General features: G+C 47.8%; 1 protein-coding gene across 14 annotated transcripts in view; it reads right to left on the bottom strand.

The window, feature by feature from the left end:
* COL26A1 (collagen type XXVI alpha 1 chain) overlaps positions 1–17,940 on the bottom strand; it is a 190,875-nt gene that overhangs the window by 147,717 nt on the left and 25,218 nt on the right. For 3 of the 14 annotated variants that reach the window (XM_074264206.1, XM_074264207.1, XM_074264215.1), the window contains exon 1: positions 13,359–13,491. The exons of 5 other annotated variants lie outside the window; for them this stretch is intronic. Coding sequence is in view for 4 of the 9 variants with exons in the window: in XM_074264203.1 (XP_074120304.1) it covers positions 15,776–15,927 (152 nt within the window). In the remaining 5 variants the exon portion in view is untranslated. Of the gene's footprint in view, positions 1–13,358; positions 13,492–13,939; positions 14,073–15,775; positions 16,201–17,940 lie in introns of those variants that run through there. 6 more of the 14 variants (XM_074264203.1, XM_074264202.1, XM_074264205.1 and 3 more) reach the window with 6 other exon arrangements.

The raw sequence follows: 17,940 nt of genomic DNA, 5'->3' as shown, positions 1-17,940 counted from the left end.
CAGTGGATAGAGCACCAGCCTTGAATTCAGGAGGACCCGAGTTCAAATCTGGTCTCAGACACTTAACACTTCCTAGCTGTGTGACCCTGGGCAAGTCACTTAACCCCAGCCTCAAAAAAAAAAAAATAAAAATAAAAATAAAAATAAAAAAATAAAAAGCTTTAAAAAGAAAAAAGAAAAAAGAAGCTGGATCTAGTTGAACACCTCCCCCACCCTCCATCTTACAGGTGGGAGCCTGGCACCAAGACCAAGTGCTGCTCACACGTGACAAGGCTACTCAATCCCAGGGCACCTTCCTTCTCCTACATTAGGATCTCTGCCATGTAGGTTTATCCATCACAGCAATAAAACATTGGCGAGTCCCCACTCTACCCATGAGATACAAAAGTCTATCGTGCAGGTCCTGCCTGAGGAGTTTCTATTAGAGAGCCGCTAAGTGGCCCAGGGGCAGAGGGCAGGCTTAGAGTCAAGGAGACTCAAGTTCAAATCTGGCCCATCATGGACGAGCTGTGTGACCCTGGCCCGAGCACTTCTTCCGGTCTGCCTCAGTTTCCTCATCTGTAAAATGAGCTGGAGAAGGCAATGACAACCTGCTCCAGTATCAGTGCCCAGAACACTGCAGAGCATGGGACATGATTAAAGCAACAGTAACGTAGGGAGATAAAGCTAACCACATGAAAAGGGGACAAGGCCCCCTATGACCGAACCCCCAGAGCACCATCCTGCCCCACAGAGGAGAAGCACAACCCGCCTGTGCACGTGTGGGCACATGTTGTGGCCAGGCCGAAGAGGGGAACGCAATCCCCTCGTTTCCCTTCGCAGGGCGTTCCCACCCCTCGATGTGGTTTCCATTACCAGTCAGCAGTTGCTCTGACCCCAGCACAGCAGGCTTTCGTTAACAGGTCAAACTGAGAAGGCCGGAGCGGGGAAGCAGGAGAAGGAAAAGGAGGGAACCCAGAATGGGAAGTTCTCTCCCAGAGGAGACTGAACAGGATCACCGGGAGGCCGGGGCAGGGCAGGATGGGGCCCTGAGAAGCCAGCATCTGCCAAGTGACTCGGGGGGCTCCGGGAAGCTCAGGACTGAGCAGACCTGGTGAGAGACCCCAGAGGAAATCGCTCTGCCTCCCACTGCCCAGCCTGGGGCCTAAGTCCATGAAACACACGTCTCACAGCGGCTTCTAGTATAATGGGGGCATGGGATGGAGAGCTCCACCCAAGAAAGAGCCCTTATACACATACACACACTCACACTCACACACACACACACACACACACACACACACACACACACACACTCTCTCTCCCTCCCTCCCTCCCTCCCCTCTCTCCCACTGTTCTTTCTCTCCTTCTATAGAACTTGCCCCAAATGGGAGAGGACGACATCATTTAACAATCAAAACTCTCACACATCGATAAGTCAACAAAAATCACAGAAAATTCCAGAACCCCCAGAAGCCTCTGTGTGCGCCAGCCCATTCCTCAAACAGAGCCGCTGTCTAGCTCTTCCATTTTCCAGTCACCAAGAGTCCCCCCAAGTGAAACTTACCCTCATATGGGATCATTGCTCCTGAGTTACGCATGTGGGTTATTTAAAAATGTTTTCCTAACTTGCAAATTCAAAAATCAATAGGCATTAAAATGTGGGGATAAGAGACACCCCAAAAACTCTCTAGGAGGGAATCAGAAAACTCAAGGCCCTAAAAAATGGGCCGAGTTAGGGAACAGCAGCGGCAAAACACTAGCCGTTTCTGTCACATTTCTGTCATAAACAATTGTGAATCTTCACTTAATTTCAGTTATTGATACATAGAAGATTATAGAAGTGTAGATTGTGAAGATTATAGAATCCAATCCCTCAATTTACAAATGAGCAAACAGTGCCAAACTCCTCCCACTTATTAAACAAGTTCTTCTTCTGTCATCTCTTACCAAGCCAAGTCTGGGAGCTCCCTGACAGGATGGCCCTTCTGTCCTGGGACCATCAGCACGTAGGGCAGCAAGCACCGAGGTCCACCTACAGCAAGGATGACACTGGCAGAGCAACGAGCCACAAGGGGCTTCACGAACACGAATGAAAAGTAGAGCCTTCAAGGGGCTAACGCAAAGCCAGGTGAAAACAGGGCTCGTTGGGAGGTATGGCGTATTAAATTATCCATGTTTGGTTGCTGATGAATCCCATTGTTTCCTTCATAGGTTCCAACTAAATGCAGAGATTCATTAGCTGAGTAATTTAATCTGTATTTTAATTTAAATTTTTTAAATTTTTTATTTTAATTAATTAATAATTTAAATTATATTGTGTTATTTAAGAGCTGTGATCTTAGACAACCCAATTAAAGCTAAGTCTGGTTGCTTTGGGGGAAGTGAGCACAGAAGGCCCTAAAGAAGTTGTTTGGGGTTTGGAGCGCTTGAGTTGAGAAGACCTGGCTTTGAAGATTGCCTCCCACAGTGACCAGGGCCACCAACAGAGGAGCATTTATGAAGGCGGGCGACCTACGCCGAGAAGTCTCTTTGCTCCTTCCCAATGCCCCGGTGTAGCCTCACTCCGAGGCCCTGTGGCCTCCTCCCTGCCTTCTCTCTCAATGAAAAGTCCTATGCTCCCTTGGCCTGGACGAGCTTTCCCATTCCCACCTTCTGCACCAGGTTACCCCTCTGCTTCCCCCATTCTCCCTCACTCTCTCCCTTTCCCTGGCTCATGTCCCACTGCCTACGACCACGTCCAAGGCTCCCCATCCTGGAAAGAGCCCCCCTTTGTCCTTGAGTCCCTTGCTAGCTATCATCTCCTAATGGCCAAACCCAGAGGCCTTTTCTCAGCCTTCATTCCCCTTGACCTCTCCTTGATTCTTCCCTCTCAGTTTGGGGGTCCCCGTGTCTCTCTCTCCTAGTTCCTCCTCTTCCTCTCTGACTGCCCCTTCTCACTCTCCTTCACCGGGTTCACCCCAAGCCATGTCCCCTAACACAGGTGCCCGTCAGAGCTCTGGCCTGGTCTTTTCTCTTCTCCCTCTGCCCTGGTCTTTTCTCTTCTCCCTCTGCCCTGGTCTTTTCTCTTCTCCCTCTGCCCTATTCTCTAGGTGAGCACATTGGCTCCTATGTTTTGTTTAAAGGACGAATTCCAGGGGTTCTCCAAGCTACCTTTCCACCCCAATCCCTCTGCCAACCTCGGATCTCGCTTCTCTAATTGCCTTGGAGACATCTGGATGTCCAGGAAACACCGTGACCTCAGTATGTCCAGAGCAGAACTCATTATCCTTCCCCCTAAAGCCCATTAATATATAGTTTATATATATTGTGTAAATATGTATGATATAAATACATTATATTTGTATATTATATTAATATATTGATAATACGTTATTAATATCTTGATCTAGAGGGGCCCCCCTGGCTTCCCAGTCCCTCAGGCTCACAACCTAGGCTGGTTCCTCACTCTCAGCTCCCAGAGTCCCGCTGTTGCCAAGGCCTGTCAACTCCCCCTTTGAAAGGTCTCTCCAACATACCCCTTCTCTCCTCCGACACTGGTCCGGGTCCCCATCGCCTCCCACCTGGACTATAAAATCGGCTGCTGGGGGGATCTGCCTGCTTCCCAAAGGGATGGCAAAGGTCCAGTTTTACTCCTCCAGCAGGCGCTGGACCGGGCAGCATGTCTTGGTGTGGGGGAGGGGGAGACCACTCACAGTCCCTGTGGATTGAAGTCGGTTCATTCTTTATACCACCCCCCAAGCCGCCCTGTGCAGACATCCGAGACCACTGAATCCCCAGTTCCTGGCCAACAGTAACATGAACTCCTTCCCGTCCCTCCATTCCCTGCTGGGGCGTGGGATTAACGGGGGATGGATTGTTTCCGGAGCTGAGCCAGCTGTCCCCACACGGGGCTGCCCCAGTCCCGGCCGCCAACTGCACCCAGTGCCCTAAAACAAGTCCCTCTGCACGCGTCCTGAAGAGCTCTGGGCAGCAGGGGGTGGATCAGGCTTGGAGGAGGGAAGACTCATCTTCCCAAGTTAAAATCTGGCCTCAGACTTGGGTGTGTCTGTGTGAGCAAGGCACTTAACCCTGCTTACCTGAGCTTCCTCATCTGAGAAGGAAAGGGCAAACCACTCCAGCATCTCTGCCACGAAGACCCCAAGTGGGGTCACCAAGACATGGCTGAAAGGGATGGACCTCAAGAATAAAAATGAGATGAGCTGGAGTCTGGGGGTTAGAATCCAAAGTCCTGGGTTCTAATCCTGCCTCTGCTACGTATAAGCCATGTGTCCACAGGTAAATCCCTTGCCTGCCTGGGCCAGATTCCTCACTATAGCCAGAGGAAAGGTCCAAGGTCCGGCCACACTTAGGACCTGGAAGAACCCAGCCTTTATCCACAGACACAGTCAGCAAGTCTGGACTGGAGTGACAGCATGGCCCACTGGGAGAAAATAGCTAGACTTTCAGAAAGATCTGAATTCAAATCCCAGCTCCGTGGTCAAGTGGACACATGACTCTGAACCACTCTGAACATCAGGTTCTTTATCTAGAGGTCCTTGGTAGGAAACTCACTCTCTCTCACCCTGCCCTGGGGTTCCAAATCTTCCAGGGCTGCCCCTAAGGAGCCTCTCTTCCATACTCTGCCTGGCTCTGGACCCTGGGAAGGACGGGAAGACGTGATCTCTGCCCTGAAGGAGTTCCGGGTTTATCGGGGAGACAAGCATGATCCCTAAGGAGCAATCAGTCTAGATAAAACACACCAGTAAGTGCTTCCGACAGAAGTGCTGAGGATGCCTTTAGAGAAAAGGGGAAAGAAGCTAAAAGTGGGCAGCAGAAGGACGTGACTTCTGTCCCCAGCTGCTCTGCCTGGCAAGTTCACAGGGCAGAGCCAGGAGGGAGATGCAGGCAGGATACCAGGAGGCAGTTTGGGACCATTACAAAAACAACAACTTCCTGGCAATTCGACATGCACAAAAATGGAGTCTTTGTTCCCCAAACTGGAGCGAGGCTGAATGAGCACATGACGGGGGCATCCATGGAGGGGCTTCCTATTCTGGGCCAGATTAGACGGGGCAGGTGCCAAGATGAGTTACTGGTAACCCTTAGCTGCTCCCTGCTGCCCCTGATGTTTGTGCTCCAGATTGGTTAAAGCTGCCCCTGATGTTGTTTATAATTAGATTTCATCTTCTAAAAGTGGAGAAGAAGAGACATCTGGGAAACGAGGGAGTTAGACTAGATAATTCAAAAATTCCTTCACCTCCAGAGCCAGGGAAAGAGGGGAAAGAACAGGGAAAAGGCACCTACTATGAGCTGGGCACTCCGGTATTTCATTTAATCCCCACAGGAACCTCATGAGGTAAGTGGCTCTAATTTTACCCTGAGGTCACTGAGGCAGACAGAGGCGAAATGACTTACCCAAAGTCATAGTCAGTGAGTGGCTGAGGCTGTATTTGAATTTAGGCCCAGAGCACTTGGGTGATGCTGTGAGATCCCACAATTCTCCAGTAACTACAGTTGATGGCTCAATCAATAAATAAACATTTACTAATAAGCATAATGCTAATTAGTAATAATGCACATATTTCCTCCAAATGAAGTTTTAAATGTAATGTATTTCAGATGTAACTACCCAGAAACCTCCGCTTCCAAAACAAGCATCAGCAGCACCAAGTACATACAGGTGTGTTAGAGACAGAAATCAGCTGTTCCCCGCCCCAGCCTTGAATTTGCAAAAGAGACATCAGAAAGCAAAGTCCCAGGAGAAAGATTTTTTAAAACTAAGATATTTTAAAATCGGAAAAAAAAATGAGAGTTTCATTCATTCTGGCAAATAAATGTAGCAAGAGAGGAGAAGAAGTAGGACTCGGCAAGACAGGAATACAGACCACGGTTTGGGGCTGTGGCAAATGAAATCATTCAGCCATGCAAAGAGAAACTGGGGGGTGGAGGGGGAAATCTAATTCATTCCTCTTGTTTTAAAGAACTTTAAAAAAAAAAACTTCTTCCAGTTTGAGAAGCTGAATAAGATTTAGATATTCTCCAACATTTTTTGCTTTGCCTTTTGGAAGGGATGAACCAAACCAGCTGTATTTGTTCATTGGCTTAAACTAATTCACCATACATTAGCTTTAAATAACTTCAGTCTTTTGCCTCAGCTGCTTTCCTCCTCCACCCCTCCCTTTTGTTTGGAAGCCTTTGCGATTTTGTAAGAAACGTGTTCCATATGGTGGGCCTAGCATCTGGGAAGGGAGCTCCAAGAGACCATCAAGCGAAGCAATTTATTTTACAGATAAGGAAACTGAGGCCCAGGGATGTGACAAGACCCAATGTTAACAAGATGATAAAGCACAGAAGGAGGGCTTCAATCCTGAGATCCTCTCGGCTCTCTCTGTGGAACTGTTGAGCATTATCATCTGATTAACCCTTCCTCCCCTCCTGTTCAGGCAGAATGGTACCCCAGGAACCCCTCCATAAAGCCTGTGCACTGAGGATGGGTCCAGGCCGCAGGGCAACAGCTCTGAGGGATGGAGAGTCCCTGGCGGAGCTCCAGTGTGCTGACACAACATCCTTCACCGGTGACAGTAGGCTTCCTTCCCAAACAGAGCCATGACACGTCCTGACAGGATTTGGAAATGTTAACATTAATGCTTATGGGCATATCCTTGTAAAACTGTGTTAACATGGAGTAATCCAGCTGCAGGTGGGGATAGGGAGTAAAAGGGAAGCATTTCTTAAACTTGGATGAAGAATCTGGGGTAAGGGTGGAGGGAGCTCGCTCTCATTTTCATCACTGGCCATGGAGACCATGGAGAAGGGCCAAGCAGGCTGCAGGATCAGATCACAAATTAAATGGAACTGCTCGGGATGAATGAGCCCTTGGGGCAGTCCTATAGCCAAATAAATCATTGTAGGCAGGAAAGAGACATGCAGGATAGGCAGATAAGCCCTGATGGAGGAGAAAGAATGATAAAAATGCCAGATGTTGTTAGGGACTGGCCGAGACCCAGACCGCCGCTGGCAAACAGGAAAGCGAGCATCATCTTCCCTGAGACTGGGGACTGGCACTGAAAAGCCCATCACTGCGAGCCAGCCGTGCTCTCCGATACCCGGGGTCTCCTTGGGCCAGAAGCCTCGATGCACAACCAAGAAACTGCAGGGAGGACCAGCAAAGTCCCGAGCAGAGCCCATCCTCCCTCACGGACCAGAGGATGGATGCAAACTGGACCCACCAGAGAGGGCCCAGCTGCCGCTTCCCACTGGCAGAGGTACAACAAAGCCTTCCCTCCCAGGCTCCCCAGCATGACTGTGGCAGGCAGGGTGAGGGAAGGCACAATTCAATTTAGCAAATCTGTAAAGCTCTTACTGTGTGTAAGACATGGGATCATGTGATAGGGGACACAAACAGGGGAAAGGATTCAATCCCCGTCCCCGAAAAGTTTAGAATCTCAAGGAGCAGTGATGGTTTGGCAAGAACAAAAACTATCATGATGAAGAAGAACTAAGGGCAACGACAAATCGAAAAAAAATTTTAATTCTTGATCCAACCATCCTGGAGGGCAATTTGGAACTGTATCCAAAGGGTATATACTTTTTGATCCAGCAACACCACACTAGGTCTATATCCCAAAGGGACTTTTTAAAAAGGATAATGGACTTATTTGTACAAAAATTTTTGTGTTATCTTTTTATGGTGACAAAGAACTGGAAACTGAGGGGATGTCTATTAATTGGGGAAGGGCTAAACAACTTGTGGTATATGAATTAATGGTATGTTATTATTGTATAAGAAATGACGAGCAGGCAGACTTCAGAAAACTCTTGAAAGACTTCCATGAACTGATGATGAGTGAAATGAGCAGAAGCAGAACACTGGACACAATAACAGCAGTAGTATACAATGATCAACTATGAAGGATTTGGCTATTCTTAGCAATACAATATCCAGTTCCAAAGGACTCGTGAGGAAAAATGTTATCTATATCCAGAGAAAGGTCAAAGTATATTATTTTTACTTAATTTTTTCATGATTTTTTTTCTTTTGACCTGTTTCTTCTTTTACAACATGATTAATATGTTATTAATATAAATTATATATAATTAATATAAATATTAATATAAAAGTTTTACATGAGATATATATATCATATATAACCTATATCAAATTTCTTATCTTATTAGAGAAGAGGGAGGGAAAGGAAGGAAAAAATCTAGACCTCAAAATTTTGTAAAAATGAATGTTAAAAATTGTCTTTACATTGAACTAGAAAAAATAAAATACTATTTAAAAAAAATAAAGACAATTTCGGTTCCGGCAGATTATACCACATTGGAGAGTGCCCAGGATGACCTCGCTGTCTCAATGTCTCAGCACTCCACGGTACGGACTTGAGCCGCCTTTATGGCTGGTGGAACAACTTATTCTCATTTACTTGTTCCACTGAGGGGAGTCTTTGGAGGCTTGGGGGAGACATGTCCCAACTCACTGATGGTGGCAATTGTGCTCAGAATGAGGCACTAAGGATGCTGTAGGTTCTTGGAGCCACAGGGGAGAACTGGGTGAAAAATGGATTCCAAAGATACTGGTTCTCCCCCAACACCCCTTACACCCCATGTTTAGTGGGCAAGAGGAGGAAGCTTAAGCAGTGGGGCCCAGGGAGGACTGAAGAAGTGGAAGTTTGGATGAAGAGCAATATCACAGAAGCCCAGAGAGTACCAAAAAAGAGTTGGTCAATAGCATCAAATGGCCCAGAGACCAACAAGTCCTAAGAAAAGGCCATTCCAGTAAGATCTCCATCACTGACTTAAATGGCCGGATGTAAAGCCAAGCTGCAAGGAGTGAAGGGAGAAAATGGTCATCAGGTAGACTCAGAAAACTAGAAACTCATCAGCAAAGGGGAAAAGGGAGTGGGGACAAACCCTGCAGGGTGTACAGATGCAAAGGAGGAAGGAGTTTATTTGGTTTTTAGAATAAGGAGGTTCCTTGTTGGGAAAGGAAAAGGAGGAGAGAGGTAGAGAGAAGCAGAGAGAGAAAACTAGTAAGGTCCAGGAAGGGAGATGATGAGGTCTGGGTTAAGATCCTAAGCCTTAGCAAAACCATTTCAGAAAAGAAGGTAGGTTATATAGAAAGAAGCTTGGGAACATGTAGAAAGAGTCAGTAAAATAAAAAATATAAAAAGTAAACATATATTAAAATTAAATTAAATTTAAAATGTGTGGAAAAGAGAGGAGGATTGGGGGGGGGAGACTGACTTTGTGGTCCAAGATCAAGCAAGAGCAGAGATAAAGGAAAGGCTGCTACTAAACAGAGTTGGCATTTCCAACTGAATCAAAACTCTTGACCTTCCCTCTGTCTTCATGCTCCAAGTTCCTATCAGCAAATACAAACTTTAGTGGCTGCAATAGGAAATTATTTAAAACCACAACAGGTTGCCAGAGGGTATGAGAAAGTGATGGTGTGCTTCCAAAAAGCCAACCAGGATGTGGTTGCTTTGTCCCTTGAATGGGCTGGTTTCCCCTAAAGATTAACAAGTTTCTGATCCTCCTCCTTTGGGTAGAGCTCCTAAGGCTAGCTCACTGAAAAATTGTATGGAAATAATTCTAGGCAACAAAGAGACTTCCTCTCCCAGGAAGCATCTATTAATCACCCCATCCCACAGCCACCAGGCTCCTGTCTGTACCTCTGGATTGAAGACAATGAATGGTATTCTCACTGTAGTGGAAGCTCCTCCCAAGAATAGATTTTGATTTAATTGTACCTCAGTTATCTAGCATATAGTAGGGGTTCAATAAATGTCAATTGATCTTTTTTTTAAATGTCTGTCTTCCTTCATAGTCAAGTTTTGGAGGATAAGCATGTTCTGTCTGTATTCACCACAGTACTTAGAACACAGGTTTTTACATATATACTCATTAAACATTTATTAATCAACTGAAAGTGAGTAGTGATTTAACTGAAAGCAAGCAGTGATTTAAACTGCCTAGGACACAGCAAGAACAAGACAAAGGGAGAGAGCCAGAAATTTCTTCTCTAACCCTATCCTAAGTATTTTTGCATCAAGATGGTGGGTCACATGAACAAAGAAAGTATTATGGTCCCCATACTTCTCATTTTGAATATTACATTATTAATGCAGATTCACCCCGGCTTATTTCAAGGTGGTCTCTTTGAAGGCCCCCAAAGAGAAACGTCTCACATTTGGTTTTGGGGAGGTGAGAAAGAATATTGAGTTAAGCAGGTTTTGGACTCCTAAATATTCAAAGATGAGAACTGGATGAATTGGACACATTTCCATATGATAGTCCACAAAATCCCTAGACACTTTGCACTAACATTCTCAAAAGTCCAACTATGGTTAGTGTTTCTTGCTCCCTTCCTCTGCTCCTGGCACAATTGGATAATGTCCAGCTCACACCAAACAGATCAGATTTTCTGGAGTCTTTAATGAAGTGTTGGACCAGTTTGGCACAAGTCAGGTCTCAAATTCCTATATTCTTCCTGCCTAAAGAGTTGTTGCTCTGGGAATGGATTTTAAAATAATAGAATGAGGGTACGGAGAAAGCCCTATGATTTGGAAAGTGCTGCATCAGACATTTAAATTCAGGGCTTCCTAAGATTTCTGCAAGAAACACTTTCTTTTTCCATCCCATACCTAGGAAAAATCCTTTAAACCATGGAATCTCACAGAACCTTTAAAGTGACTCAAAAAAGTTAGGGAGAAAGAGCAAGCAGTCAGTACCACAAAGAAATACCCAAGGGCAGCTTGATCAGACCTCTACTCAGGAGAAATATCACAGGGCAGTGAAAAGGCCACTGGATTTGAAACTTGAAAGTGTTATATAAATTCTAATGATAATTTTCATATTTACATGTATACATAACTATTTGCACATACACACATATATAAAGATACAGACATGTATGTGTTACTTACATACACACATATTTATATTCAATAGTCTCTGAGAAACCATTTTGTCAGTCCCAACCCCAGTTCCCGTATCTATAAAATCAAAAAGCTAGTTCTTTCTAGCTTCAAGTCTGTGATCCCACCATGACCCTTCAGGGTTACAGGGGTATGAAGCTGCTGCCTAGGCTTCTCATAAGTAACAGAGCTTAACATGAAAACTGAAATGTAGTCTACCAGAAACGAGATGTTAACCAATATCTCATGCCCCATAACTTAGAAATAAAAGGTAACATCTAGAAGAATGAAGAAGAAATTTCCTTCTGGATCTACGGAAAGGGAAAAAGTTCATGACTAAGTAAGAGATACAGAAGAACACAGGATAAAATGGGAAATAATTATGTAAAATTTTTAAAAATGCATAAACAAAACCAATGCAGCTAAAATTAGAAAAGAAATAGTTAACTAAAAAAATATATTTGCAGTTTCTCATTTCCAGTATATTTAAAGAATGGATTCACATTTATTAAAAAAATTAGTTGTCTCCAGTGATAATTGGTCAAACTTTATAAACAGGCAATTCTTAAAGAAATCTAAGCTTTCAAAAACCATATAGAAATAAAAAATGCTTCAAATTACTAATAATTAGAGAAATGCAAGTTAAAACAACCTGAAAAGTCTAAAACAACTATTTCATGCTCCCCAGGTTGACCAAAATGATGAAAAAAAAATGTCAATTGTTGAAGAGGCTGCTAGAAAACATAAACTATTGTGATCTTACTGGAATTATGAATTAGATTATTCTGGAAAGCAGTTTGGAACTGTGCTCCAAAAGTTACTTATCTGTGCATACATGACTCCCTAATATATCTGGTAGATCCAAACACCTAAATTTAAAGATCAAAAAAAAGAAGAAAAGGATTCATAGGTACAAAAATATCTACAGATACTCTTTTTATTCTTACTAAAGAACTAGATATAAAGAAGGTACTCATAAATTGGGGGACAATGGAATCCATACCGATACATAAATGTGACAAAATATAGTTGTATATAAAGAGGATTAAAAGAGAAACCGAGAAAATTTTCATGAACTAATAATACAGAATAAAGTGAGCAAAACCAGGAGAACATTTCACAAAATAACAACATTGTTGAATCAAACAGCCTTGACTTAAGAACTCTCTGATCGGTGTGCTGACAAACCATGACTGTGAAGGAGATCATGAGGCAGAATAACAGACGTGAGCAAAGACAATTTAGGAAATAGTTTTGACTTTGCATATATGTGACAAAGATTTTTGTTTTTCTTTTCTGTTGGGAGATAGGAAGGAAAGAAAGTCAATGCTTCTTATTTGAAAATTTAAATTAAACTGATTTTTAAACAATGGAAGGAAACATTTCCAACACTTTTACGCCATAATTTTTTCAGTGGAGGTAGTCCCTCCACCAAACAGTGCAGATTACAACCCATCCATGCTTTCAATACCTTGCAAATTGTTTTAACTTATAACCTTTCATTCGGCTATCCAATATCAGAGACCTTCCACTACATCAGGGGTTCTTAACTGGATTGTGTGAAGTTTTTTTTTTTTATTTTAATAATATTATTTCAATAAAATTGATTTCCTTTGTAATACCATGTGTTTTATTTTATGCATTGAAAAACACGATTCTGGAGAGGGATCCAAAGACTTCAACAGATGACTAGAGGTGTCTATGACATAAAAAAGATTAATAACCCTTTCCCTGGATTTTTGAACATATCTCAGATAACAGTGCAACTTCCAGGCTGTCTACCCTCAAACTTGCTGCGTGACAAAGCCTGGCCTTCTTTTCTTACCGCACATGTCTTTGATGACACCTTCTATACCGTTTCTTTTAGCAAGCCATCACACTGGCGGAGTCTCATACAAGTTACTAACAACATCCATGTGTCTTCCCACTGCGGTGGTATCAGAACCCTAGTGCTTTACTTGTTCACGTCACATGAAGGGCTTTCTTTCCAAAATCAAGAAATGTTAAAATGACTAAACGAACAAGATCATCAACATGTCATTTACTCATTATGTGCAAAGTCTAGTATGTCCGCCTAGGCACTCCAGGGAGATATAAGAGGGGAAATGAGACAAGGAATGAGAAATACAAAAACAAACACCAATTTAAATAAGACCTAGATTTTAAGGAAACACTTTCTGAAAAGATCAGAATGATTTTAGAGAAAGTTTTCCAGAAGAAATTAGTTTTAAGAGAGGTTCTTCTTTAATCACATTCAACTCTGTGTGACCCCTTGGACCATATTGTCCATAGAGTTTTCTTGGCAAAATGTACCATTTCCTTCTCCATTTATTTTATAGATGAGAAAACTGAGACTCCCCAGGGTAACTGACTTGCCCAGGATCAAACAGTGAATGTCTATGGCTAGATTTGAATTCATTCAAGATGCGTCTTCGTGATTCCAAGCCTGGTGCTCACACACTGCGCCTATCTTACCTCCCACTTGTATTATTGCCCAGCGACTCCCCGTTGGCCTCCCGGACTGGTCACTTCCCTCAAAAATCCATCTTCCACGAAGCCGGCGGAAAATCTGACCGTTACTTCTTCGAACTCCAGGCGCTTCAAGTACAAATTCTTCCATATTTCGTTCTAGAAACCCTTCTCAACTGGGGTGCAACCTGCCCTTCTAACTTACTAGACTTCTCGCCCCAACACAGCCTTTGATCCAGCCAAACTGACTTTCTGCTTTGCTCTCCTTTCAGGGCCTTTGTCCACACTGTCCCCACTGCCTGTCTGGACATTCATCTCTTAGAGTCTTTAATTTTCTTCAAAGCTCGGTTTCCGTGTCTATAGAAAACCTTTTTGCCGATTCCCTGATTGACAAAGCTCTTCCCTCCCCTCTCACATTGCTTGAATTTATTTTATTTATATTCATATCTGGATTCTTTTTTTCTCCTATAGGATGTGAGCTTCTGGGGGGAAGGAACTGTTCCCTTTGGGCATTCAGTGCCCACAGTAGATGAATAAATTCTTGTTCCGAGAGTGAGACACTTTTACATGAAATATTACACACCCACCCTCACACATCTCTGCCCTTCCGCCCTTCTAGCCATAAAAGTTGGTCCAGCGGGAATCCCAGTTTACAAATGGTCGCATTGAGGCGGGATAACTCTCCCTTCTGCTGTCAGCCACTCCGCATTGGCCTAGAACGAGGTTGGTTCGGTCTGGGTTCGGGGATAGCGGGAGCCTCGGTCTGGATGGGTCAGTACCAGTTTTGTTCCCCCCCATCACTTGCATTTCCGGGGTCAGAGGTTTCAAGGCTGCCCTCCCCCCACAGACTAGACAGCCATGTGAGCGGTTTTCCGCCATCAGAGCCCTAAGTACAAATTAAAAACTCATTTGAGAAGGACCTCCCTTAATCCAGGGGGCTCCCCGCCAGGATTTTCCCTCTGAAAGGTCAAGGGGCGAGGAAACAGGTCCTGGGGGGGGGGTACTTTAACATCTCCACATAAATGCAGGGAAGGAAACAAGGAGGAAGCGGCGGGGGTGGAAGTGTCTAGAATTACCAGACCGAACATTCCTCAAGCTTTATTTCTCAGTGGGGGGAGGGGATACTCGGGACTCGCTCCTGAACGTCTCCATCCTAACTCCGAGCCCTGCATCCACCTCCTGGGAGTCTGAGCAGGGATGACAAGGGACGGTTTGTTTCACAACAAGGAGCCTCTCCTTCCCTTAGCTCTGCCACCCCAGAACGTCAGTCCTCCTGTTCTCTCCTCTTTTATCTCGGGACAGGCTCCTCCCACTGACTGCCCGCCGGGCCAAGGGGGCGCCACCCCCAGAATGGAAGGGGTCCCTCTTGTTCTAGTTTCTGAAATCTAACAAAACGTCCGGATGCCCCGGACTGGATAAATAATATATTATACAATATAAGATAAAGAGTGAATCGCTGTGGAAGAGCGAAGGCTCTAGAACGTTGAGCGGGCCCTTCTCCAGCCCGGTTTCCGTCGGGCGCTGTCAGTGCGAGGTGGGCACAAAGGCCGCGGTTCCTCGAGGGTCCGGGCACACATCTCCTGACTAAAGGCCCGGCGCAGAGAGGGGGGTCCGGCTGTTTTAGGGAGGACTCCGGCTAGAACAAGATCTAAGGGAGGCGGGGGAGAGGCCTCTGGCTTCCTGGGGGATGGAGGGGAAGCCCCGGCCTGGGGGCTCCCTCAGGATTAGAGGGGATTCTGGTCAACTTCCTCGTGCCTTTTCTGGGGAGTGCTCCAGGTAATCTCCCGGCTGTGATCCCTTCCAAAGAGGGGCTGTGGGGGATAAACGTGGCAGGCGCGCCCCCTCGTGGCCGAGGCGGGATTGTCCGGGGGCCGAAGCTCGGAGCTAGTCTCTGGACTGAGCACTTCCCCGGGCAGCGCCGTCTCTGGAAGCCGTTTCTAAAATATATATAATGAAACCTCCGGGGACCGGATCCGCACCTGGGGCCATTTCGGGGCAGCCCAGCCGCGCGATGGCCCCCGGGCTCCGCGGCTCGCCCCAGGGGCGCCTGCCCGGGCTCCCCGGCGGCGTCTGCGCCCTCACTGACCGGAGCTCCCTTGGCCGATACCAGCCCCGTTTCTTCCTCCCTACCCGCGCCTCGGTTTCCCCCTCAGGAAAATGGGGGGAGGGGATTCAGTGAGCTCCGAGGTCCCTCCAGACCCGGCGCTCCGCTTCCCCCAACCACCCCGCCACCCCTGCCGGGCGGCCCCGCGGTGCCCATCGCCCGGGTCCGGAGCTGTCCCCGCACACGCTCGCCCCTTTCCTACTGGAGGCTTCTAATTCCGCGGCGCGGCGCGTCACTGACGGGGGAAGGCACCACACGGTGCCGGGGAAGGTGCCGCAGCCCCGAGCCCGGCAGGGGCAGCCCTCCCCCGCCCACTCACCGGCGGTTCGCGTAGCCGCTGCCCGGAGGAGCGGAGCCGTGCTCGGGGTAGTTGGGCTGCAGGGCTGCGGACGGGTAGGGGTAGAGGAAGCCGGTGCCCAGCGTGCAGCCGTAGAGGCAGCACGCCCAGGGGAGGAAGAGGGGCAGCTTCATCGCGGCCGGGGGGCCGGGGGGCCGGGGGGCCGCCTGCCCGCTAAGGACGCGCCCGCTCGAGTCCCGCTCCCCCAAACAGGGGGGACATGGGGGGCCCCGAGACCTGGGGAGGGCGTGGGGCGGCGCCTCAGCTGGGCCGGGGTCCCGAGTCCCGGCGGAGATGCCCGCTGCTGGTCCGAGTGCCCACGCGGCCGGGCTCCCCCTCCCGAGCCGCCTTTTCAAATTCGGGGAGGTGGGCTGCGCTCCGTCCGTCAAAGGGGCGTGGGGTTTCTCCATTAACCCTTGGAGGCCCGGGGGCGGCTGCGCGCAGGTGGGCGGGGACCCCGGACAAGGCTCCGCCCGCCCAGGCCCCTCCGCCGGCCGCGGCGCTCGGGGGGACGAGCTTGGCAAAGGGGCCGCACCCGGTGCTCCCCGGCCTCGCAGACAAAGAGCCAGCCGGGGCCTCCGGGCACTTCCAGGGAGGAAAGTGAGCCTTAGAGGGATCCCAGGATCGCATAGATCCCGAGCGGGAAGCGATCTTGGAGGTCTTAGAGGCCGACTTCATTTTCCAGGTGTGCGATGACTTGCAAACGAGCCCAGGTCCTCGTCTCCAGAGCCCGCGCCCGAGGTCCTTCCAACCCGAGCCTCGAGCCTCCCCTCCGCTCTCCCAGGCGGAATCCCAGGCCCCAAAGGGAGGCGACTGTTATTCAGCCCCCCCACCCCCACCCCCACCCCCCGTTAGCAGCCGCTGGCAGGGCTCGCTCCGCTTCACGTGCCCCGGCGGCATCGGTCTGAGGAGGGGCCGGCTCTCCCTCCCGTTTGGGCCCTGACCAGGTGGCCTTGCCTCCTTTCGCTCTGCGCCTCCCAAGCTGAGCTTTTACCTGGCCCTTCCTAAGTCGGACACACTCCTGTCCGGCCGTCTCGCCGCCAGGCGGGCAGGGGTAGAAGCAGGAAAGCAGCTGCTGCAAAAGAGGCTCTTCCTCTGGCCTTCCTCCGGGATTTTTGAGGGCCACAGACCTGGAGACAATAAGGCTCTCGGGGGCCATCTAGCCCGTGGCTGTCGGACTCTGTCCCCCTGGCTGCCAGGTGAGGGCAGGGCACAGGCGGTGAGAGCCAGAGATTTCCCCTTCTGGGCGCTGCCCAAGCTGCAGGTGGCCTTCCAGACTCCGGGCATTGTGGGTTCAGAGAGAAGGTGGCCACCCCTGCTTCAAATCACAGAAGCCAGACATGGGAAAACCTCCTGTCCTCGTTGCCCGTTGGCTATACCAGAGAGTAGGACGACTTTCCTCTGGGGTCAGCTCTAGGATGGTGGTCTTGGTGAGCTGGGCTATCTCGCTCCAAGTGGGAGAGTTCTTTCCCTCTGTATTGGCTCCTATGTGTCCCCTCATGTTGATTTCCTAGAATCTCTTTGGCTTCCCAGGGAAATGAGTTTCTTTGCTGTTCACTGTGTTCCGGTTGGAACTGGTGGTGCATGGGTAGGGTGTCAAGCCTGGGATGTAGAACTTGGGGCCCCCTCTTCTTCCCCAAAATGACAAAGCGATCAGAAGTTAGATGGAACCTAATCATCCAGGGCTCCTCAAACTTTTTAAATAGGGGGCCAGTTCACTGTCCCTCAGACTGCTGGAGGGCTGGACTATAGTAAAATATATATATATATATGTAAAATATAGTAAAAAATATAGTAAAAAAGCTCACACTCTGCCTCTGCCCCTCAGCCCATTTGCCATAACCCAGCAGGCCACATAAACGTCCTCAGTGGGCCGCATCTGGCACGCAGGCCGTAGTTTGAGAACCCTTAGACTAAAAGCATTTAAAGGAGCAGGTAATTCTACCTCAGTAACTCCTCTCTCTGAAGAGAACAGGGTGACCTCCAGCCCCAACTTTCTCCTCCTTCCGGAAGGACTTCTGAAAGTCTCCTTATAGAAGGGTGAGAGGAGAAATGGTCAGGATGTCTCTTCTGCCTCCTTCTAAGCCCTTGCCACAAGTGGGCCTCTCTCCATGTGGGAGTCCACTTTTCTCTTACATGTGAAAGGC

Source organism: Sminthopsis crassicaudata, chromosome 4 (assembly GCF_048593235.1).
Source record: "Sminthopsis crassicaudata isolate SCR6 chromosome 4, ASM4859323v1, whole genome shotgun sequence".
Taxonomy (NCBI): Eukaryota; Metazoa; Chordata; class Mammalia; order Dasyuromorphia; family Dasyuridae; genus Sminthopsis; species Sminthopsis crassicaudata.
Note: the sequence above shows the minus strand (reverse complement) of the source record. Positions and strands in the feature narration are given on the sequence as shown.